The sequence below is a fragment of the Oncorhynchus mykiss genome, chromosome 13 (genome assembly GCF_057628025.1).
Source record: "Oncorhynchus mykiss isolate SJ-2025 chromosome 13, ASM5762802v1, whole genome shotgun sequence".
Classification (NCBI taxonomy): domain Eukaryota; kingdom Metazoa; phylum Chordata; class Actinopteri; order Salmoniformes; family Salmonidae; genus Oncorhynchus; species Oncorhynchus mykiss.
Window position 1 is genome coordinate 46869664 of NC_143034.1, and position 24004 is coordinate 46893667.

At 41.7% G+C, this 24004-nt stretch overlaps 3 protein-coding genes across 3 annotated transcripts; 1 reads left to right on the top strand and 2 right to left on the bottom strand.

The window, feature by feature from the left end:
- LOC110485166 (frizzled-2) lies at window positions 1-3394 on the bottom strand. The gene has a single exon (XM_036940968.2). The coding sequence runs from the start codon at window positions 2840-2842 to the stop codon at window positions 1193-1195; it is 1650 nt and encodes a 549-aa protein (XP_036796863.1). The 5' UTR covers window positions 2843-3394; the 3' UTR covers window positions 1-1192.
- A 6234-nt stretch (window positions 3395-9628) lies between these two features.
- LOC110485168 (meiosis-specific coiled-coil domain-containing protein MEIOC) lies at window positions 9629-18980 on the top strand. The gene is made up of 8 exons (XM_021556233.3): window positions 9629-9634; window positions 10093-10212; window positions 10441-10598; window positions 12519-12623; window positions 12800-14627; window positions 14816-14950; window positions 16568-16748; window positions 17591-18980. The coding sequence occupies exons 1-8, from the start codon at window positions 9629-9631 to the stop codon at window positions 17761-17763; spliced, it is 2706 nt and encodes a 901-aa protein (XP_021411908.3). The 3' UTR covers window positions 17764-18980.
- On the bottom strand, window positions 18968-23369 carry LOC110486270 (coiled-coil domain-containing protein 43). Its single transcript, XM_021557729.3, has 5 exons — window positions 22795-23369; window positions 20985-21075; window positions 20703-20847; window positions 20464-20510; window positions 18968-20022 (listed from the first exon to the last, which is right to left on the bottom strand). The coding sequence occupies exons 1-5, from the start codon at window positions 22966-22968 to the stop codon at window positions 19835-19837; spliced, it is 645 nt and encodes a 214-aa protein (XP_021413404.1). The 5' UTR covers window positions 22969-23369; the 3' UTR covers window positions 18968-19834.
- Window positions 23370-24004: the final 635 nt, after the last annotated feature.

Here is a 24004-nt window from a genome sequence, read left to right on the forward strand (position 1 = left end):
TCAAATCATGTGTCTTTTATTTTGTCGTCACCTTCCCATCCCCTTCCCTCCCAGCAATTCATGTGAGATACATTTGTGGTTGACAGATTCACACCACTTTTCACGCCACAACATTAAAATACCACATTCTTCTTTGATTCTGTTTTGTCAAAATATTTTTTTGTTTTCCTAGATAATTATTTGAACAGTTTGAGCAACACTGTCTCCAGAAGTGGATCTTTTTGGTGTGACTTTTTGATAATGGAGTATAGTACTGACAATTAGGGCTAGCTTCCCCCCCCCCTGGAGACATGACCAGTGTCCTTGCAGGCTTGTCTTCACCCCTACCACCCAGCTTCTCTTGCTGCTCAGCTCAGCTCCAAGGGATTTAATTGGTGGGGGGAGACGAGAGGAAGGAGAAGGGCTAAGCTAGGGAAAATGTGCACAGCCAAAGACTGCCTTTACTACAACCCAGCTTCCCTGATCTGATAGATCAGAAGGAAAATGATTACAGATCTGGGTTTGACAGGAGAAACTTCAAATGTGTATGTGTCATTCTGCCAGTGAAAACAGCACTAAGAGACAGTGTGTCTATGGCTCCTTTCAGAAGGGGTGCTAGAGTTAACCAGGCACTACGGCTGTCGGAAGACAAAACAAAACATGTCCTTTCTTTAAATACAAATATATAATTTTATATTTTACAATTCCTATTTACAGTTGCAGTTAATTACATCTCACACGTTCTTAAAATGGCCGCCTGTCCTTTCAGGCCTCCTTCCTTCCCCCGCTCACTGTATTCCCAGCTGGATTCTCAATCACACTGGAGAGTTTTTATGGCTGGTAACTTTTAAAAAAAGGAGTAGGAACAGAGTGGGGGAGGAGAGAGAGCACTTCAGCACATGGCATCCACTGAACACCTTTGTTGTTTGTTCATTCTGAGGTTTTGGCCTTTCTTCAGGTGAGCAACAGTTTGTTCTTTGGTCAAGACCCCCCCCCCCCCCCCCCCCCCAAAAAGCTTGATTTTGTCATGCAATATTTGACTTCTTACAAATTGTGTCAACGTTCCATAAAAATACTGACAGTATCTGATGATCAATGTATAAAAGTACCACTGTGTCTCTGACAGTGAGTAAACAAATAGGAGGGAGAAAAACACACTATAAAACATCCAAATGAATGTCCAAAAACAAGTCCCATGTTTTGGCCTCCCTCCCTAGACAGTGGTCTCTCCATGCCTACCATTTGAAAGTCTGGTATAGAACTTGCGCCAGGAGTGGAGTGTCTTGCCAGACCAGATCCAGAACCCAGAGGTGATGCCCACTATGAGCGTCATCAGGTACTTGATCATGTAGACGGTGAAGTCAGGGGCCATGCGGGGGGTGTACTGCATGGGGCAGGGGATGGCTAAGCCTTTACAGTTACGGCTGACCCAGCTTCTCTCCCAGTGGTGGCGGAAGGCCTGCTCGTAGAAGAAGCAGGCGATGACGATGGTGGCGGGGACGGTGTAGAGCACGCTGAACACCCCGATGCGCACCATCAGGCGCTCCAGCTTCTCCGTCTTGGTGCCGTCGTGCTTCATGATGGTGCGGATGCGGAACAGGGACACGAAGCCGGCCAGGAGGAAGGAGGTACCGATGAAGAGGTAGATGAAGAGGGGGGCCAGGACAAAGCCCCGTATGGGGTTCAGGCTGTTGAGGCCCACAAAGCACACCCCACTGAGCACGTCCCCCTCGATCTGCCCCATGGCCAGGATGCTGATGGTCTTCACGGCGGGCACAGCCCAGGCTGCCAGGTGGAAGTACTGGGAGTTGGCCTCAATAGCCTCGTGCCCCCACTTCATCCCAGCTGCCAGGAACCAGGTGAGGGAGAGGATGACCCACCAGATGGAGCTGGCCATGCTGAAGAAATACAGCATCATGAAGAGGATGGTGCAGCCCTCCTTCTTGGTCCCCTGGACTATGGTCTTATATCCGTCTGGGGTGAAGCTGTCATTGCACACCACCTTGTCCCCCAGGAAGTAGCCAGCGATATAGGCTATGGAGACCATGGTGTAGCACCCAGAGAGGAAGATGATGGGCCTCTCCGGGTACTTGAAGCGCTGCATGTCCACTAGGTAGGTGGTGACGGTGAATAGGGTGGAGGCACAGCACAGAGACGACCAGATGAGGATCCATATGCGTGCAAAATAAATCTCTTTGTCATTGAAGAACATGTAGCCTCCACTGCTCCTGGAGTGTTCACACGGTGCTCCGCAATCCAGCTCCCCCAGAAACGAATAATTCAGATAAGTGGGGACTTTGAGCACAGATGGACAGCGGAAAGGCCTGTCTGATGTGGAGTAGACATGGACGCCAGGGGTTCCAGGGACTGGCATGTGTACGGGCGGGGCAGTGGCAGTAGATTCATTCTGACCCACGCAAATGTGCCCGTCTCCAAGCACGGGGAAATTCTCGCACCGGAGGCGTTCTGGCCACTGGAACCCGAATTTATTCATGAGCGCCTCGCAGCCGTGCTTTGCCCTCTCGCAAATTGAGCGACAGGGTGGAATGGCCTTTTCCAAAACTGTACAAACAGGCGCATACATTGAACATAGGAAGAATTTAAGTTCCGGCGAGCACTGTACCTTTACCAAGGGGTAAAACTGGTGCACCTCCAGTCCTGCGTCCTCTTGATTGTAATGTCCCACCAGATTGGGCATGATAGTTTGATTGTAGGCGATGTCCGTGCATAGTGGGATTGAAATAGGCTGGCAAAATCCGTGGTCCGGGAAAGCAATGCCATTATCCCCTTGCGCTGATACCATCATTGACGGCATGATCAGTGCGAAAAAAGTCACACAACTCGTTTGAAAATCCATTTTCATTGTGAGCTGATCAATAAAAAAATATCCTCAATTTAACCTGATAAAGTCATGCCATTTACAGATACTTTTTATATTCTGTAAACATCGGTATTTTGGCAATAAATAACGGAATAATTGATACAATTTCTGCAGTAGTCCCGGTGAGCGAATAACTGTTGCTGTTTGTTCGCCTACAAGAGGCTGCTTGACTTTTCCTTTGTGCAACTTGCATGGCCCAATCAGACAGTTTCAAGTCCCCCACTGCAACTTTCTGTGGTTGGTTTGAAAGTAAAGTCGGGAGGAGGAGGGATGGGGATAAGGGGGCTCTAGAAACAGATTCCCACCCCTTCCCAGTGTTTTGCTGGCCAATGGAATTGCAGAGCAGTATCAACTTGGGAGAGTTTGAGTAACTTCAGTACAGTATGCATCCCCTGAATGAACCATACTGTAGTGTAGCCTCGCTCACAACGCCAAGATGTGCAGATATCTATGTATGTATCTATCTATATATGAATTAGGTTTCAAATGTTATTTGTCATGAAAAATAAGAGATAAGAAAGGAAGAAAAAGGAAAACAGTGTCAGTACCAAATTTACAGTGAGCAGGGATACTCGAGGAGCTGAGGTAGTAGATATGTACACGCAGGCAGGCATAGATGAGGCAAAAGTGATTGGTAGCTGGATAAATAGTAATAATGTTAATAACAATAAACAACATAGCAGTGTAAACTGAGCTGAAAAGTGACTGGTAGCAGGAATATTTAAATACTATGGTAATATACTAATGGTAATATCAACACGTAATCAGGATTAATAGTGACCAATTGGACGATATTAATGGGGATGCAATCAATAATCAATGAACAATGAACTGCAGCATAATGGAAGTAATACATCAAATTAATAATAATTTAGCAGCAGTGCGGCTGTGAGGGTGTGTGTGTGTGTGTGTGTGTGTGTGTGTGTGTGTGTGTGTGTGTGTGTGTGTGTAAAAGTGACAGTGAAGGTGTGTGTGTCAGAGTGGGTAGAGACCTGTGGATGGGCCTAGAGTCAGTGTGGATAGTCTGTGGGAGAGGGAGAGAAGTAATAGTTAGCCATGTATGGCCAGGGGATAGAAGCTGCTTAGGCCCTTACCAAAAAAAGAGAGTGGTTTTGAAATTGCAGTAAAAGTGCAGTAACTGCAGTCGACTGTGGTATTCTGGACGCAGTGATTGCACTGTAACTGCAGTTACACTGCAAAATGCCTGCAGTAAAAACAATTGCGTTATATTGGACGCAGTATTTGCAGCATACTGCAGTTATTCTGCATTCTAACTACAGTTATACAACAGTGTATAACTGCAATCTTTTTTCGTCAGTGGGAGTTAGTTGGTTTGAGCTTTGATGCACCTGTACTGCCTGCTGGACGGAAGCATAGAGAAGAGTTCATGTCTCGGTTGGCTGGGTCTTTCTCAGACACCCCCTAGCATGTACAGTGCCTTGCGAAAGTATTCGGCCCCCTTGAACTTTGCGACCTTTTGCCACATTTCAGGCTTCAAACATAAAGATATTAAACTGTATTTTTTTGTGAAGAATCAACAACAAGTGGGACACAATCATGAAGTGGAACGACATTTATTGGATATTTCAAACTTTTTTAACAAATCAAAAACTGAAAAATTGGGCGTGCAAAATTATTCAGCCCCCTTAAATTAATACTTTGTAGCGCCACCTTTTGCTGCGATTACAGCTGTAAGTCGATTGGGGTATGTCTCTATCAGTTTTGCACATCGCGAGACTGACATTTTTTCCCATTCCTCCTTGCAAAACAGCTCGAGCTCAGTGAGGTTGGATGGAGAGCATTTGTGAACAGCAGTTTTCAGTTCTTTCCACAGATTCTCGATTGGATTCAGGTCTGGACTTTGACTTGGCCATTCTAACACCTGGATATGTTTATTTTTGAACCATTCCATTGTAGATTTTGCTTTATGTTTTGGATCATTGTCTTGTTGGAAAACAAATCTCCGTCCCAGTCTCAGGTCTTTTGCAGACTCCATCAGGTTTTCTTCCAGAATGGTCCTGTATTTGGCTCCATCCATCTTCCCATCAATTTTAACCATCTTCCCTGTCCCTGCTGAAGAAAAGCAGGCCCAAACCATGATGCTGCCACCACCATGTTTGACAGTGGGGATGGTGTGTTCAGGGTGATGAGCTGTGTTGCTTTTACGCCAAACATAACGTTTTGCATTGTTGCCAAAAAGTTCAATTTTGGTTTCATCTGACCTTCTTCCACATGTTTGGTGTGTCTCCCAGGTGGCTTGTGGCAAACTTTAAACGACACTTTTTATGGATATCTTTAAGAAATGGCTTTCTTCTTGCCACTCTTCCATAAAGGCCAGATTTGTGCAATATACGACTGATTGTTGTCCTATGGACAGAGTCTCCCACCTCAGCTGTAGATCTCTGCAGTTCATCCAGAGTGATCATGGGCCTCTTGGCTGCATCTCTGATCAGTCTTCTCCTTGTATGAGCTGAAAGTTTAGAGGGACGGCCAGGTCTTGGTAGATTTGCAGTGGTCTGATACTCCTTCCATTTCAATATTATCACTTGCACAGTGCTCCTTGGGATGTTTAAAGCTTGGGAAATCTTTTTGTATCCAAATCCGGCTTTAAACTTCTTCACAACAGTATCTCGGACCTGCCTGGTGTGTTCCTTGTTCTTCATGATGCTCTCTGCGCTTTTAACGGACCTCTGAGACTATCACAGTGCAGGTGCATTTATACGGAGACTTGATTATACACAGGTGGAGTGTATTTATCATCATTAGTCATTTAGGTCAACATTGGATCATTCAGAGATCCTCACTGAACTTCTGGAGAGAGTTTGCTGCACTGAAAGTAAAGGGTCTGAATAATTTTGCACGCCCAATTTTTCAGTTTTTGATTTGTTAAAAAAGTTTGAAATATCCAATAAATGTCGTTCCACTTCATGATTGTGTCCCACTTATTGTTGATTCTTCACAAAAAAATACAGTTTTATATCTTTATGTTTGAAGCCTGAAATGTGGCAAAAGGTCGCAAAGTTCAAGGGGGCCGAATACTTTCGCAAGGCACTGTATGTCCTGGATGGCTCTGAGCTCACCCCCAGTGATGTGCTGGGCCATCCTCACCATTCTATGAAGGGCAGTGGCGGTTGGTGACGTTTAAGAGGAGGGAGGGCGTTTTTTTTTTAATGGACATGGCCTTATTTCTATTACAGCATATTGGTTAACTGCCATTCATATTCCATTCACCCAGTTCAATGTAACATCGATAGATTTAGGTTGCTACATGATACTCTAATTTCCCTGTACCCATCTTGAGGTTGCTACATGATACTCTAATTTCCCTGTACCCATCATGAGGTTGCTACATGATACTCTAATTTCCCTGTACCCATCATGAGGTTGCTACATGATACTCTAATTTTCCTGTACCCATCATGAGGTTGCTACAACCTGTGTTCTCTGGAGTGATGAAGCACGGTTAACCATCTGGCAGTTCGACGGATGAATCTGGATTTGGCGGATGCCAGGAGAACACTACCTTCCACAATGCACAGTGTCAACAGTAAAGTTTGGTGGAGGAGGAATAATGGTCCAGGGTTGTTTTTCATGGTTCAGGCAGGGGAATCTTAACGCTACAGCATACATTGTCATTCTCGAGATTCTGTGCTTCCAACTTTGAGGCAACAGTTTGGGGAAGGCCCTTTCCTGTTTCAGCATGACAATGCCCCTGTGCACAAAACGAGGTCCACACAGAAATTGTTTGTCAAGATCAGTGTGGAAGAACTTGACTGGCCTGCACATATCCCTGACCTCAACCGCATCGAACACCTTTGGGATGAATTGGAATGCCGATAGCGAGCCAGGCCTAATCGCCCAACATCAGTGCCTGACCTCACTAATGCTCTTGTGGCTGAATTGAAGCAATGTCTGTCTGTCTGTCTGTCGGTCTGTCGGTCTATCTATCTATCTATCTATCTATCTATCTATCTATCTATCTATCTATCTATCTATCTATCTATCTATCTATCTATCTATCTATCTATCTATCTCTCTCTCTCTCTCTCTCTCTCTCTCTCTCTCTCTCTCTCTCTCTCTATCTATCTATCTATCTATGTATCTATCTCTCTCTCTCTCTCTCTCTCTCTCTCTCTCTCTCTCTCTCTCTCAATTCAATTCAATTCAATTCAAGAGCTTTATTGTCATGGGAAACATGAGTTAACATTGCCAAAGCAAGTGAGGTAGATAATATATGAAGTGAATATATAAAGTGAAATAAACAATAAAAATTAACAGTAAACATTACACATACAGAAGTTTCAAAACAATAAAGACATTACAAATGTCATATTATATATATACAGTGTTTTAACATTGTACAAATGGTAAAGGACACAAGATAAAATAAATAAGCATGGGTTGTATTTACAATGGTGTGTGTTCTTCACTGGTTGCCCTTTTCTCGTGGCAACAGGTCACAAATCTTGCTGCTGTGATGGCACACTGTGGAATTTCACCCAGTAGATATGGGAGTTTTTCAAAATTTGATTTGTTTTCGAATTCTTTGTGGATCTGTGTAATCTGAGGGAAATATGTCTCTCTAATATGGTCATACATTGGGCAGGAGGTTAGGAAGTGCAGCTCAGTTTCCACCTCATTTTGTGGGCAGTGAGCACATAGCCTGTCTTCTCTTGAGAGCCATGTCTGCCTACGGCGGCCTTTCTCAATAGCAAGGCTATGCTCACTGAGTCTGTACATAGTCAAAGCTTTCCTTAATTTTGGGTCAGTCACAGTGGTCAGGTATTCTGCCGCTGTGTACTCTATGTGTAGGGCCAAATAGCATTCTAGTTTGCTCTGTTTTTTTGTTAATTCTTTCCAATGTGTCAAGTAATTATCTTTTTGTTTTCTCATGATTTGGTTGGGTCTAATTGTGCTGCTGTCCTGGGGCTCTGTAGGGTGTGTTTGTGTTTGTGAACAGAGCCCCAGGACCAGCTTGCTTAGGGGACTCTTCTCCAGGTTCATCTCTCTGTAGGTGATGGCTTTGTTGTGGAAGGTTTGGGAATCACTTCCTTTTAGGTGGTCTCTCTCTCTCTCTCTCTCTCTCTCTCTCTCTCTCTCTATCTCTCTCTCTCTCTATCTATCTATCTATCTATCTATTCAATTCAAGGGGCTTTATTGGCATGGGAAACGTGTTAACATTGACAAAGCAAGTGAGGTAGATAATATACAAAAGTGAAATAAACAATGAAAATTAACAGTAAACATTACACATACAGAAATTTCAAAACAATAAAGACATTACAAATGTCATATTATACATTATACATATATATACATATATGTAACAATGTACAAATGGTTAAAGAACACAAGGGAAAATAAATAAGCACAAATATGGGTTGTATTTACAATGGTGTTTGTTCTTCACTGGTTGCCCTTTTCTTGTGGCATATCTATCTATCTATCTATCTATCTATCTATCTATCTATCTATCTATCTATCTATCTATCTATCTATCTATCTATCTATCTATCTATCTATCTATCTATCTATCTATCTATCTATCTATCTATCTATCTATCTATCTATCTATCTATCTATCTATCTATCTATCTATCTGGCCAATGCAAAAAAAACTATAGACATAGCGACATCTTGTGGGTATTGTAGGACAATGCATTTGCAACAATTGTAACCAAAGATGTCCAGTCAATTCAATTCAAGAGGCTTTAATGGCATGGGAAACATGCCAAAGCAAGTGAGGTAGATAATATACAAAAGTGAAATAAACAATAAATATGAACAGTAAACATTCCACTCACAGAAGTTCCAAAAGAATAAAGACATTACAGATGTCATATTATGTTGTAACGATGTAGAAATGGTTAAAGTACAAAAGGGAACATAAATAAGCATAAATATGGGTTGTATTTACAATGGTGTTTGTTCCTGGCAACAGGTCACAAATCTTGCTGCTGTGATGGGACTCTGTGGTATTTCATCCAGTCTCCAACGACTTGTACAAGGGAAGTTTATTCATATTTGGTTGAATAAATTGAGGCGCTGGACATGACTAAGCACTATTTTTGCTATGACTTAGTTATTAGTATTTAATGTAACACAGGATTGTATACTTTACTATGATGTAACACGTTTACTTATTTTTAAAAAAGTTCCACGAAAATGATTCAAGAAGAGCAATACATGTTTAACAAAAATCCTTCACTATGCATGAAAAAGCCTCATGATATAGTCCCTCATTGATAGTAAAATAGGATTCCCCCATATTTTAATTTTATGAAAATTATTGGTTGCTATGCCCTTTATGTGTACAATCCCTATTGGAACCCATTGGGTGAAAAAGCTCATTGATAAAATAAGAGCATGTTATTCGCGGGGGGTTGTTGTGAAGAATCTTGAGTGAGGTGTCCGCTGAAGGTCTTGAGTGAGATGTCCGCTGAAGGTCTTGAGTGAGATGTCCGCTGAAGGTCTTGAGTGAGATGTCCGCTGAATGTCTTGAGTGAGATGTCCGCTGAAGGTCTTGAGTGAGATGTCCGCTGAAGGTCTTGCTCGTGACGCTACTTTACAAAAGCGAGAAGAGAAACTGGCAAGCTCGAGATCAGTACTTCTGTAGCTAGCCGCAGTGTACTAGTGATTTCCCCTGTCATTGTTTAAAGTCCGTTTGATTTAATACATATTTTTTGTTGTTGAAAAGTTAGATTTTTAAATCGTGAACATTTCACCTGGGGAAATTTCCTACATGAAACGTTGTTTACAAGTGAATTTATGGAGGTAAGCTAGCTTAGCTAGCCCAGTTGACTAGCTACATTTAGTTAAGTTAGACATAAACTGTGTGACTGAGGGAGACAAGGGACACAAACGCTAATTTAGGACAAAAGTGAAACTGTCTGTTATTACTGTGTCATTCAGAATAGGTTGTCGATTGAACTCATAAAAGTTGTTTGTTTTGGGTGTTTCGGGTTTAGCTAGCTTAGCTAGCTAGACACCTGCTGAGCATCCTTCTTTCTATCTTTGTAACTAACTTAGCTAGTTAACGTTCGCTACTGTTGCTAGTTAACGTACATTTAACTAATAATAATAATAATAATAATTTGACTTGGGCCGAGGTAGCCATGTGCAAAAATATATGTTATTACCCTGCTAGTTGTATATCTAATAATCAAGATAGCTAGTCAATGAAACTGTATTGTTCTGTTGAATGTTTGTATGAATATCTTTGTAATGTTTAGTTTAATAATGCAGTGAATAATAGAATAAGTGCAAGTTCAAGAGGAGTGAGAATGGCGTTTGATCGATTCCAGAGTGCATCATCAGGTTCAGACTCATTCTTTTCCTCAAATAAGCATCAGGTGAGACATTCAAAAGAAGTGTTTTTTTACTTTTCTTGTTAGCAGTTCATTACAATGTACGCTATAGATGATAAATAATTAAAGTGGTGTGTTTATTAATGGTTTATAATAAGTAGCTAGTGTTTTGTAAGTCTTAGGTATGAATTGTCTATTGTAGGCAAAACGGAATCAGAATGCTATCTCTCTTTTCACTAGGGTTCATGAATTTCCTTTTTTATTGTCTCGCAGACCTGTGGAACTGCGGACATCGAAAGGCTATTGCAGCCTTACATCCCATTACCCAATTTCTCACTGTCAGAAGAACCTACCATGTCCTACACACCCTGGTCTGCACAGGATGATCCATACCAACTCATTAATTGCACCCAGAACAATGTTAAAAGCAGGTAACTAAACTAACTATTTCTAATGCAACTCTCAGAATTGTATACTGACCTGGTCCATACTGTGTTTTGTCATACCAGTATTTATCATTGACAGTCTGAAGAATGTATTGGGAAAAGGAAGACCAAGTCTTAATTTATACTGAACAAAAATATAAACGCAACATGTAAAGTGTTGGTTCCATGTTTCATCAGCTGAAATAAAAGACCCTAGAAATTGTCCATATGCACAAAAAGCTTATGTCTCTCAAATTTCGGCCTCAAATTTGTTTATATCCCTTTTAGTGAGCATTTCTCCTTTGCCAGGAGAAACACAATGGCACAGGTGTCTCAAGTTTTGAGGGAGCATGCAATTAGTGTGCTGACTGCAGGAATGTCCACCCGAGCTGTTGCCAGATAATTTAATGTTAATTTCTGTACCATACTCTGTCGTTTTAGAGAATTTGGCAGTAACTCCAACTGGCCTCACAACCGCAGACCACGGGTATGGCGTTGTGTGGGCGAGCGGTTTGCTGATGTCAATGTTGTGAACAGAGTGCCCCATGGTGGCGATGGGGTTATGGCAGTGGTGGAAAAAGTACCCAATTGTCATACTTCAGTAAAAGTAAAGATACCTTAATAGAAAATGACTCAAGTAAAATTGAAAGTCACCCAGTAAAATACTACTTGAGTAAAAGTCTAAAAGTATTTGGTTGTAAGTATACTTAAGTATCAAAAGTAAATGTATTTAAGTATCAAAAGTAGAAGTATGAATCTTTTCTAATTACTTATATTAAGCAAACCAGTAGGCACAATTGTCATGTTTTTTATTTATTTACAGATAGCCAGGAGCGCACTCCAACACTCTGACATCATTTACAAACAAAGTATTTGTGTTTAGTGAGTCCGCCAGATCAGAGGTAGTAGAGATGACCAGGGATGTCCTCTTGATAAGTGTGTGAATTTGACCATGTTCTGTCCTGCTAAGCATTCAAAATGTAAGTACTTTTGGGTGTCAGGGAAAGTTAAAAGTACAACAATTTCTTTAGAAATGTATTGAAGTAAAAGTAAAAGTAGTCAAAAATATTAACATTAAAGTACAGATACCCCAAAAAATGACTTAAGTAGTACTTTAAAGTATTTTTACTTAAGGACTTTACAACACTGGGTTATGGTATGGGCAGGCATAAGCTACAGACAACAAACACAATTGTATTTTATCAATGGCAATTTGAATGCAAAGAGATACCGTGACAAAATCCTTTTTTGTGCCATTCATTCGACGCCATCACCTCAGGTTTCAGCGTGATAATGCACGGCCCCATATTGCAAGGATCTGTACACAATTCCAGGAAGTTGAAAATGTCCCAGTTCTTCCATGGCCTGCATACTCACCAGACATGTCACCCATTGAGCATGTTTGGGATTCTCTGGATCCATTGAAGAGTAACATTCCACAGGTCACAACATTCCCCAGGTCACAATCAACAGCCTGATCAACTCTATGTGAAGAAGATGTGTCGCACTGCATGAGGCAAATGGTGGTCACACCAGATACAGCCTGGTTTTCTGATCCACTACCCTACTTTTTTTATGGTACAGTATCTGTGACCAACAGATGCATATCTGTATTCCCAGTCATGTGAAATCCATAGATTAGGGCCTAAGGAATGTATTTAAGTGGACTGATTTCCTTATATGAACTGTAGCTCAGTAAAATCTTTGAAATTGTTGCACGTTGCATTTTTGTTTATTCTAATTAATTGTACTGAAATCGTAGAGGTGATTTGAAGACACAAGGTGTTCATGAACACACCGTCCATTTGAAATTCAGTTGAACTTCTAATAACCACTGGACTTTATACTGTATGTCCCACTCCATTTGACATGTAAATGGTCTTCTCTTTCACGTCTTTTGAAATGCTTATGTTTTAAATCTCCGAGGAATCTCCCAGATGGAAATGACTGTGGAAGTGAAGCTGATCTCTATGGGCTGGTGTCAAATATCTTGGAGGAGGCTGATCAAATGGACAGTTACTATACTGAAGAGTAAGTTATTCATTAGGAGGGTATTGTTTGTCTTCAGTGATATGAGCTCATTTCATTGTATTGGGAGGCAAATTCATGGGAATTGGAAATGGAAACCGCAACGTTTGCCAGTAATGACTTTGAGACTTTCAATTGTGTTTAAAAAACTGTATTTAACTTCTCAACTCTCCTTTTAGGACATTATCCCAACTGAAATCTGTCTGGTCTCCCAAGTCAATGAGCGACGATTGCCAGCAGTACTTCCAGTCAGAGTCCAAAGTGCAGTCCAACTTTCTGCCGAACCATGTTTACCCTGAGTCTTTCAGTAAAGCACAAGGGCAGCCAATGAACCAAGGTTCCGAAGAGTTCTACCAGCGTTTCAACGGCTTTGATACCAGTGACCAGCAGTGGCTCCTCTCTTCCTGCAATGGAGATATGGACACTAGATACTCTCTACAGACCCAAGACCTGCCGAAGCCGCCGGGGCTACCACTGCCCAACGTGGGGAACGCCTACCGTTCAAACACAAGGCCGAGTAAACACAAGTACAACACAGCTGAGAAGGTTGGAGGGTTCTGTGGGTCTGGGAACGCTCTTTCTGACCACATGGATGCCTTTGCACCCTCCTTCTGCCCCCAGAGCAAGATAAACAGCCAGTGCTTTGACCACTACTATGGAGAGTTCCCAGGCCAGATCAGCGCCAAGCCCAGAAGGACCAAGCAGTACACCATGCAAGAGGTCAACAAGCTGGCCAGCAACATCCAGGCCCTGATGGTGGGTGAGCAGGACAACGCATGTGGTAGGGAGCCCCAGAAACGGCAGAGTGTGCAGATGCAGTATGACAACATCATGGCCGAACAGAGGAACTTCTCCAACACCAGGATGCCTGGGCAAAGCACTCAAGCCATGCAGTTTATGAAGGAACTAGGAGGGGAGTATGGAGCCATGCAGAGGGAGACTGATGGAGGAATGAAGAGCAAAGAGCTGCTACAGAGTGACTTTGATTCCAAAGACTTATCTGGATTTGGTCCACAACACGTTGAGTATTTCCAACAACCAAAATCATTCTCAGCGTCTTTTAATCCTACAATTTCTCACCAAAACAAGATGGCTGTCCAGAAAGGAAGCAACCCCCTCTCTACGGGCCTGAGTCTGAACCAGTACTCTAACCATTATAGCCAGCAGAACCAGTTGCAGAACAAACTCAAGCAGCAGCATCAGCAGCCAAGGGGAAACTGTTTATCCTCTCGGCCGTCCAAGATGCTGTCCCACTCTGTGCCTGAGTTTGTACCTCAGCACTCCCACCAGATGCAGAGAGGACCACCACCGTGCATCCAGGACTACAGTCAGGGGGATGGGCCCAACCTCCACAGCAGCAGGGAAGGACAGAACCAGGTCGGGATGGGCATGGGCGGGCTGAGGAGGGGAGCCAGCGACAGTGACTTTGAGATGCAGCTGGACAAGAGCAGGATGCACATGGCTGGACTGGTGGCTGATGGCTGTTCCTCCACTCAGCGCTTGGATGGGAAGACAAGGCCCCAGACCAGCACTCACATGACAGGAGACGGGGACAAAAAGCAGGGGCTCCTGCAGAACCCTTACCTCGACCTACTCGGCAGCATGTATGGCTCTCAGAGATTCGGTGGAGGAAACGACACCGTCAACGCAGGAAAGAACCCAGCCTTTCTGCCTTGCATGTGTCAGGCTGTGAATGACCCCAGACAGAACTCCTGCCACATGTCTCTGAACTCTGCCAGCTTCAACTCCAGATCCTCCTTCCCCTACGGCGGTTCCATCCCCCCCATGGACCTGTGTGACCTGCTGCCAGACGGGGATTTTGCAGCTTTCAACCCTTACCTCAATGACATGATGGTCTCCAGCGGAGAGAACCCCTACCCAGGGATGATGGGAGGCCTCTGCTCCCCGAGGATAATAAGGAACCGGGGAGGACCCATGATCCAGCTCCACTTCCACCTGGAGGAGTGCTATGAGCAGTGTAGAGTCCTGGAGAAGGAGAGGAAGAAGGTGAGCAATAAAAATGAGTGGTTCATTTAGTGGGAATGTTTTTTGTTTCTTGTGATCATCTTGAAATCCTTATTATTTATCTGATTATGCCGCATTACAATACTTGGTAAGAATGTCTCCCGAACTAGGATTAAAATGTATAGTTCGACTGGTTGGAGTTAAGTGTTTTTTTATATGATGTGTTTTAGACAGAAGATGTCCTTACCATGAGTTATCCTGGAAAACGGATTTCTGTGGTGACCAGCAGTGCCCTCCCCAAAATCCCACCTAACCCTTCCAGAGTGGACCGTCTCATCGTGGACCAGATCCGAGAACAAGCCACGGTGAGAAATATTCATTCTGATAAGTCTAAGCTGGGGGGGGATTCTAAGCTGACAAATGGAATTGTTCTAAGAAGGATCATTTAGCTATTTGATTTAGAATGTTAGTACCCCTTTATGTATCAAAATATATAGTGTGAAAGATTTGATAAAGTATTTAATTTGGTCTTTACTACTATAGAAACACATTGAATAACACATTCATACAGGTCATTCGGAAAGTATTCAGATCCATTGACTTTTTCCACATTTTGTTACGTTACAGGCTTATTAAAATTGATTGGGGAAAAATGTCCCTTATCAATCTATACACAATAACCCATAATGACAAAGAGGAAACAGGTTTTTGGAAATGTTTGAAAATGTATAAAAAAAAAAAAAAGTTGAATACTTTATTTACATAAGTATTCAGACCCTTGTGTCGAGGCACAGATCTGGGGAAGGGTACCAAAATAGAGAGATCCTTGATGAAAACTTGCTCCAGAGTGCTCAGGACCTCAGACTGGGGCGAAGGTTCACCTTCCAACAGGACAATGACCCTAAGCACACAGCCAAGACAACACAGGAGTGGCTTCGGGAGAAGTCTCTGAATGTCCTTGAGTGGCACAGCCAGAGCCCAGACTTGAACCCGATCGAACATCTCTGGAGAGACCTGAAAATAGTTGTGCAGCAACACTCCCCATCCAAACTGACAGAGCTTGAGTGGATCTGCAGAGAACTCCCCAAATACAAGTGTGCCAAGCTTGTAGAGTCATACCCAAGAAGACACACGGCTGTAATCACTGCCAAAGGTGCTTCAACAAGGACTGAGTAAAGGGTTTGAATACTTATGTAAATGTTATATTTAAACTTTTTTTTTTTTTTAATTTGTAAACATTTCTAAAATCCATTTCATGCTTTATCACTATGGAGTATTGTGTAGATTGATAAGGGGAAAAAAAGCGATTTAATCCATTTTAGAATAAGGCGTAACAAAATGTGGAAAAAGTTAAGGGGTCTGAATACTTCCCGAATGCACTGTAATTGGCAAAAAAGACAGTCAAAAATAAATCATAAGAAACAAGGTTTTTAAGTGTTTGTCCTATATCTAGGAGATACAAGAAAGCTCAGGAAATATCTATATTTTTTTTACACATATTCAACCCCTTTTTTGGGTAGGCACAAAACTACCTTCATATTTCCATCAACTTTTTAAAAACACTACCAGTTACCTACAGACGAGTCCCATGACACTTGGGGCAGCATTAGTTTCTAGCCCAAACGCAGATGTGGAAGTGCGACATTGGCAGATGTGGTGGATAGAGACTCATCCAATGCAGATACTGTATCTCTAGGTTAAACTGACAGATTTTAATGGGGATTTTTCTTTAAATTATGTTACTTAGATTGACGCACGGTGCGTGAATCGACTCTAGGGGTTAAATGTCCACTTTGGAATTTTAGGATTAGATGATGGCTAATTCCATGAAAGTTGGCATGAGTGTTGATAAAAGAGTTGATTAAGACCAATACATGAATACCAGTTGCTGTAGGCTAGATGAACACCCATCAAGTTCTGCAAGTGTTTCAAAATACATTGGAAGAAATATTGATGGAATTGATTTTCCTCTTATATCATAGGTGGTGAGCCTTCTGGGTAAAATGGAGCTTCTGCGTAGCTTCCCCCTCCATGCCAATATTTGTTCAGCGCTGGACAGACACCTCGAGGCTATTTACATTACCCAGGCCAGACGCAATGAGGAATTTGTCAACACTTCAAACCGTCAGAGACAGGCCAGCGCACATTTCAGAGAGGACAGAGGTAACTCAACACTAAGTCATTAATGAGCCACAGCTAGTTCTGAACAACTGAATCCCCAAGCATTTGTCTGTGCTTGTCTTCCAATGTTGTTTTAGATTTGTTCTGGAAATATGGCTGCCATTTTTTTATTCTGTAGAGCCTTTTATATTTTATTTCCTTGAAAGAGCAAATAACAGAGCTTATCTTCTACATTTGCCTTTCCGTGTTATGGATGAGCAGCATTTGTCAGCTCTGATGATGAGGCCTAAAAACCAGTGGTTGAAAAAGTACTCAATTGTCATACTTGAGTAAAAGTAAAGATACCTTAATAGAAAATGACTCAAGTAAAAGTGAAAGTCACCCAGTAAAATCCTACTTGAGTAAAAGTATAAAACTATTGGGTTTTAAATATACTTAAGAATCAAAAGTAAATGTAATTGCTCAAATATACTTAAGTATCAAAAGTAAAAGTATAAATCCTTTCAAATTCCTTATATTTAAATAGATAGCCAGGGGCATGCTCCAACACTCAGACATCATTTAGGAACAAAGCATGTGTTTAGTGAGTCCTCCAGATCAGAGGCAGTAGGGATGACCAGGGATGTTTTCTGTGTGAATTAGACAATTTTCCTGTCCTGCTAAGCATTCAAAATGTAACAAGTACTTTTGGGTGTCAGGGAAAATGTATGGAGTAAAAAGTACACTTTTTTTAGGAATGTAGTGAAGTAAAAGTAGAAGTTGTCAAAAATATAAATAGTAATGTACAGATACCCCAAAAAACTACTTAAGTAGTACTTTAAAGTATTTTTACTGAATTACTTTACACAACTGCTGTCTTATTTTTTTGCCTGTATTCCTGCTAGATATACTGCTACTTGCTACAGCACTGAGGGATCTGTCTTTGACCACAAGGAAGTCCCGCACTGCCCTGTGGTGTGCCCTACAGATGACCCTACCCAAGTCCAACACGGACAAGCTGGATGAGCAGAGCACCTCTGAGGAGACCAGCCCAGGAAGAACACTTATCCAGTTCTGATGCCACTGAGCCACCCTATGGTTCACGTGACACTCACGTTCATGCTATAGATGTTGCTGAGAGCAAGACCAGTGAGGAGCATTAGGCCAGATTAAATTTTGATCGCATTAGACAGAATAGAAGGAATTCTTGCATGTAGCCTCAGTTTGAGCAAGTAGAGGAAATGTATTATTTTCTGAGATTATCAGTCTTATTTCAAATTTATCCTAAAGCAGGTTGTTCAGAACAATGTAATGTGATAACCGGGGGTGCATTTATTTTAAATTGCAGTACAATTCTATTATGCTGTTGAATTGAGAATCCCCATAATCCCTTCAGCCCCAGTAAATCCCTGTTAACAAGCTTCTATTAGGAACATGAGAGAGAGCAGAGTCTGATCAGATATTTTTTATCTGCGTGGTGGTGATAACTGTACAGTATTACATTCAACAGTATTGTCACCTACCTTAGAGCTAGGGTTCTTGCAATCATTGCAAGGAAAATGAGTTTAATTTACCTTAGTGGCCACAAATGTTAATACAATTTGTTTGACAGTTGCTCTTGGGCATAATTTATCTTCAAAAATTACATTTTGCGATTAGGGTCATCGAAAATAATGGGAATCTTGGAAAGCCCAAATATAATTTAAAGACACTATTTATAATTATTAAAACATGGCATTCATTTGAATGTTTTCCTGATTTTTTTACTTATTTATTCGAATGTGATTTGACATTCAGTTCTCTAATATGCTTCTTAACAACCAATAATTGTGGATAAGTGATCATTGCCTCCTAAATTGAGTAGATATGGCAATGGGAACCAATTTTCTGTCATATTCCATGTTAACATACCAATCAATCGTCAACTTGAAGCCTTGTGCTTCCTCAGTTTACCTGAAATGCAACATACTCTAGTCAGTGTATTGTAACCTACCTACTCTCAGTAGGTTAGGAATTTGGACTGCTCATGCATTGATGTTAATGAACTCTTTATGTTATTCTTATTTTGAATTGAGTTCTCTGAATGTTAATCACGCTGCATTACAGCTCATTTCAAAAACATCAGACTGAAGTTTGATGAACACATACTATCAATGACATAATACACACTCGTAAGACAGGTGGCAAACGTGTTCAAACCCCTGGATTTTTAATGTTCCTGTTTGAAATTGTATGTTTCACGATAATTGTTTCTGTTTTATTCATTCAAAAAACAATAAAGCTCTTTAAAATGGCATTTATTTATTCAAAAAAGATGTTAAAAATGAACCCCATTGCCATTCTGCAAACATTGTATATGATATAATCGAGGTATACAGTATCAACCTCCACATTGTTCTGATTCTCATACAAGAGAGTGCATAGACAGTACATGAAGACCGGGGTGCCAAACTGAATGTATTTAATATGACAATGATTTGAGTGTGAGCCTTGAGAGAATCCGTCTCCAAAGAGGAAAAGCATTTGCAACACATTGGCACATACTAGCAGTTCCTCAATCTGAGTGAGTTAAGATCCCATAGGGCACTTCCCATTCCTTTTACTACAATATCCCCTATAGTAATTGCAGAACATTTGAATGCCATTTAAAAACATTTATCTTGGAAAATTATTACTTAAACGGGGCAAACAGTTTTAGAGTGAAGGCTTGCATGCTACATCTATTGAATGACTATTAATTTTCCGGCAGTCTCCCCATTAGTAGAGGCATATTGAAAAGGAGGCAGGGACAGCAATGATACCGAAACATCGCTTGTGCAGGTTGATCATAGCAAGTAGAGATAGACTATTAAAGTTGGCTTTTCATAGAGTCACTGATTTACTTTATTCATCACAGTTGAGGAGAAAGAACACATTGTAGATAGATGGACCGCTTCCCAGCTTTAGATAAAGCTTGATGATTGAAATCTATAGAAAACTAAAACGGTAATTGGTTAAAATAATTCATGTCCAGACAAGTTGTTACAGCGTCATGTTACAATCGTATGGGTGGTAATAAGGGATAGGTAAAAATAGATGTTGATTTCATTTTTTTTGTCCAGTAACAAAGCATTTCATGTGACAATGTCCCAAAGTGTCATTTGTTTTTCTCATCTTTTGCGTTCCCCTTTCTGTGTGCGTTTCTTCTCCTTGTCCTTCCTGTCCTGCCTGGCTAGTTTATCCTTCTCGCGCTGCATCTTGTCCGTCTCTTTCTTCTTATGCGAATCTTCCTTAGCCTGGTCCCTCTGCTGCTTCTTCCTGCTTAGAACCTCCTCCACGTTGGTGTTCTTAAACAGGGCTGAGGAGACCAGTAAAGGAGTTTCACAGCAAAACCAGCGCCCCTATTCATAAAGCGTATCATAGTAGGAGTGCTGATCTAGGATCAGGTTTCCCCTATACATTTAATCAAGATTTAACAGGCAACACCGATCCGGGATCAGCACTCTTATTCCGAGGCGCTTTACAAATACAGACCAAAATGTACTATTACCTGGGTTAAGAAGCTGTGACGGTGCCATAAGTGGTCTTTTAAAAATATAGTACTGGTTAAATGTTACTTAATGCAGTGAACAATACATTTGCATTCCATTTTAGTCACTTAGCAGACACCCTTATCCAGAGTGAGACAGTTAGTGCATTCATCTTAAGATAGCTAGGTGGGACAACCACATATCAGAGTAAGTACATTTTTCCTCAATAGGAGTTATCGGAGGAGCAATAAGAGGCGTAGACAGGATACATTTATCACCACTGGGGGGGAAAGCCTGCTCCTCCTCTTCAGCTTCAGTGTTGATGTCAAGGAAACTTGAAAAATAGTGCTCCTCACTGCAGTCACATAAAAATGAACATTTTGGGAGTGATTGCATTATACATTACAGAAATAAACACTTAAGACCTTTAGAGCTGTATAGGTTTAACAAGGGGCAAAGCATAACTGTAGGGGTACACAATAGTTGAAATATATTGAGCCAAGGATATTCCTCATCATCGGTGATATTGGCATATTGAGCCAGGACTGCTTCTTTAGCTTCTTTCCTCTTCCTGGACTCCTGAGATACTTCCTTCTGTTTCACCACAATCTGTGCCTGCTTCTCTATCAGATTGGCAATGGCCAGTACCTCAGCTAAAGACAGAGAGAGAGAGAGGAAATTCAACACATAATTCATACAACGGCTGCTCCGGCTATTAGCTCATGTCTGAAAGTACAGCTAGAACAATGTTCTGTCTTTTAAGTTTCTAGCTTTTGATTTATGTTCATACCATCCTCCTTGTTTTTGGTTGCCGACCGGGCACAGCTCTCAGCCCACTGACTAATGATCTCTTTGCAGACATCTTCAAGTTTCTCATCCTCCTGTGCATGGAAGACAGTGTATGGAGTATGGAGATGCATTTAGTTAGTGAATTTGAACATCACTACCTTGAGACAAGTATGGTTAGATGCAGCCCAATATGGCAACTTTAGTATGGATGAGTGGGTGTGTTGAAAGGAGTGGGTGTATGGAAAGTGAATCATTTAATTGGGCAGATGTTGCCACTCAAGACCATTTTGCGTTGCTGATTGGGCTGCATGACGAGTCGATGAGCCGGTGACCAGTGTACAGGTGTTGTATCGACCAGCCTGCCGACCTAAAGTGCTTCCGACTGGGCAGCTGTATCACGGTTGTGTGAACGGTGGTAGCTAACATGAGCATTCCCTCCACTGATTTTATTTCAAGTAGAATAGCAGCCTATACAAAAAATAGCATTTATTTGAAAATGTCCATTGTAATTTATACATCATTTCTAGTTTTAGACATTCAAGAGTGGCCAGGAGTGTTTAACCCAAAGTAAATAAATATTTTTTTACTCCAACCTCCCACCGGGCTAGATTGAATGGGCTACCGGGCCGAATTGGAACAAGTGGTCTAACCCAGTGGTTCCCAAACTATGGGGGGCGCGAGGGGTCAGCAGTCTGGCGTACAACATACTCTTGAAAGTTGTAATAGTAGATTGTACAAGGTGCAATTTTGAAATTGGGTAGTGCATCATCAGTTTTCCTCAACATGTCAGTCATTACATACATTAGAGAACTATTTATAACTTGTCAGAAATGTCCAGATCAACTAGCCCAGTGGTTCCCAAACGTTTTATAGTCCTGTACCCCTTCAAACATTCAACTTCCAGCTGCGTACCCCCTCTAGCATCAGGGTCAGCGCACTCTCAAATGTTTTTTGCCATCATTGTTTTGCCCATCTCAAACCTTTTATTTTTATTAGCCAGTCTGAGATATGGCTTTTTCTTTACAACTCTGCCTATAAGGCCAGGAACCCGGAGTCGCCTCTTCACTGTTGACGTTGAGACTGTGGATGTTGAGACATTTCTCAAACATTCAACCTTCCATATTCTCTCTCAACAAGGAGGGGTGAACAGTTGTGTCATGAACAGTGCTTGTGCCCATAGACATAGATGTGACACTCATTGTTCCCCAATGCTGAAAGAGGGCCACTACTTCTTTCCACACTCCCACACGCCATATTGAGCTGCAGCGACCCCCTTCTCATTTGAGAACAAATGGGAAGGACCCGGTGTCAATGAATCATCAGTTAGAATAAATGTTCTATCTCAGATGTTGCCAATTTTTGGAGCATGTAGGCTTTTTCCAACCCTGATCTAACAAACTTGATTCAACTGAACCTGACGACCAGCTGATTAGTGAAAACAACTAAATCCTGCAAACGGGTCGGTACCTAGTAGCTCTCGAGGCTTGGCCACCCTGCTGTATGTCATGAACCATCTGTTTGTCTGGAGAGTTCCACCGAAGTCTCAACAACGGGCTAGCCGGCTAATAATAGAAAGGGTGTGGATAACTTCAGGTTTGATTCGCCTAATCCCCATCTCCAAATATGGCTAATGGTAGATTGGCACATGTCTCTAACGTTGTTACCAGTTAGTTATATGGGAACAGATCGATTGTAGTCACTCAGTTATTAGTTAGAGTAGTTAACACCCACTTGTAACCATTGAGCACGTTAGCCAGCTATTGACTAACTTAGCGCGGAGCAAGCATGGAATGTCTGCCCGTTATATTTACCAAAAACGCAGATAGAATTCCTAGCAGTGCGTCCTCCTTCTCTTCGTCACTCTCCTCCTCTTGAAGTATTCCTAAAATATAAGCTCCATACACCTCCTGGTCCACTTCTAAGGAGTCTAGTCGATCATCCAGCCACTTCTCAAACTCCCCGGCATCTGCCATGGACGCCGCCATCTTGGCCGTTCGGGGTCTTCCACATCCACACCCTACAACTCTCCGCGTGTATCGCCTGCTAGATAAAACTTTAGCAGAATATGGTTGCTGCCTGGTACATTGTTTTAGCGATTGCCAGTAAATAATTAATAATTTACATTATTGCATTTAGGGAGGGGTAATTAATCAAATACATAATAAATTTGAAATGTTATTCATTCGTTCGTAGACGTTAGAATTCTTTAAACATCTTCATGTGAGATTATGTGACCAATTGATAAATTTAAATTATATCCGTGAATCAATCGGACGTAGTTAACACACCCCTATAATAAAATGTTTATGAGATTGTCTCATGGTATTCTATGAGAATCGAGAGCCCCCCGCCCTGACTCAGGTGACGTGGAAACATGTGATTCTCTACTTTTCACCACTGGGTGGGAGTATAGGACATAGTCTGACTTTTTAGTCAAGTATATATTTTCTCCAGTTTTACAGCCTAAAAAAAGTTTATATTTTCAAAAAAATAATCTCTTATCTCACATGCTTGACCATCTCACATGATTGACCATCACCTGGATATGCTGAAAGATTGTTGTGCATTTAAATGTATCCCTGACTGGACAACGTTTCCTGATCACTAGTTTCTGCTCCCAGTTAACTAGTACTGTTCAGAGAACTAGTACTGTTCTCTGTTGATACTGGGACAAGTAACGCCTCCCAGCTGTAAATACTGTACATTAAGGAGGGTTTCCTAGGGGATCAAATTCAAAAGTAACAGTCAGTAGTATCTGGTGTGGCCACCAGCTGCATTGAGTACTGTCCTGTATGTGGCTCAGTTCATAACAGCATGGCATTAGTGACACTAGCATTGTGGGGTCAATTCCCACTGGGGTCACATACCAAAATACATTGACTGTTGCCACTTTGGATTAAAGCATTTGCTATATATATAATTTGAAGGGAGCTTATATTTGTCCTGTTACACACAGTCTGCAATGGAAATGTGTTTTTTGCATATCCCAACATCACCTGAGATACCCGCAGCGAGTGGGGT

Coding starts and splice junctions, on each gene's coding strand:
- LOC110485166 (XM_036940968.2), bottom strand. CDS start 2,842: ATGAAAATGGATTTTCAAACGAGTTGTGTGACTTTTTTCGCACTGATC.
- LOC110485168 (XM_021556233.3), top strand. Junction 10,213..10,440: donor TTTCCTCAAATAAGCATCAG/GTGAGACATTCA, acceptor ATTGTCTCGCAG/ACCTGTGGAACTGCGGACAT. Junction 14,628..14,815: donor TGGAGAAGGAGAGGAAGAAG/GTGAGCAATAAA, acceptor GATGTGTTTTAG/ACAGAAGATGTCCTTACCAT.
- LOC110486270 (XM_021557729.3), bottom strand. CDS start 22,968: ATGGCGGCGTCCATGGCAGATGCCGGGGAGTTTGAGAAGTGGCTGGAT. Junction 21,076..22,794: donor GAATTCTATCTGCGTTTTTG/GTAAATATAACG, acceptor TTCCATGCACAG/GAGGATGAGAAACTTGAAGA. Junction 20,848..20,984: donor AACCAAAAACAAGGAGGATG/GTATGAACATAA, acceptor CTCTGTCTTTAG/CTGAGGTACTGGCCATTGCC.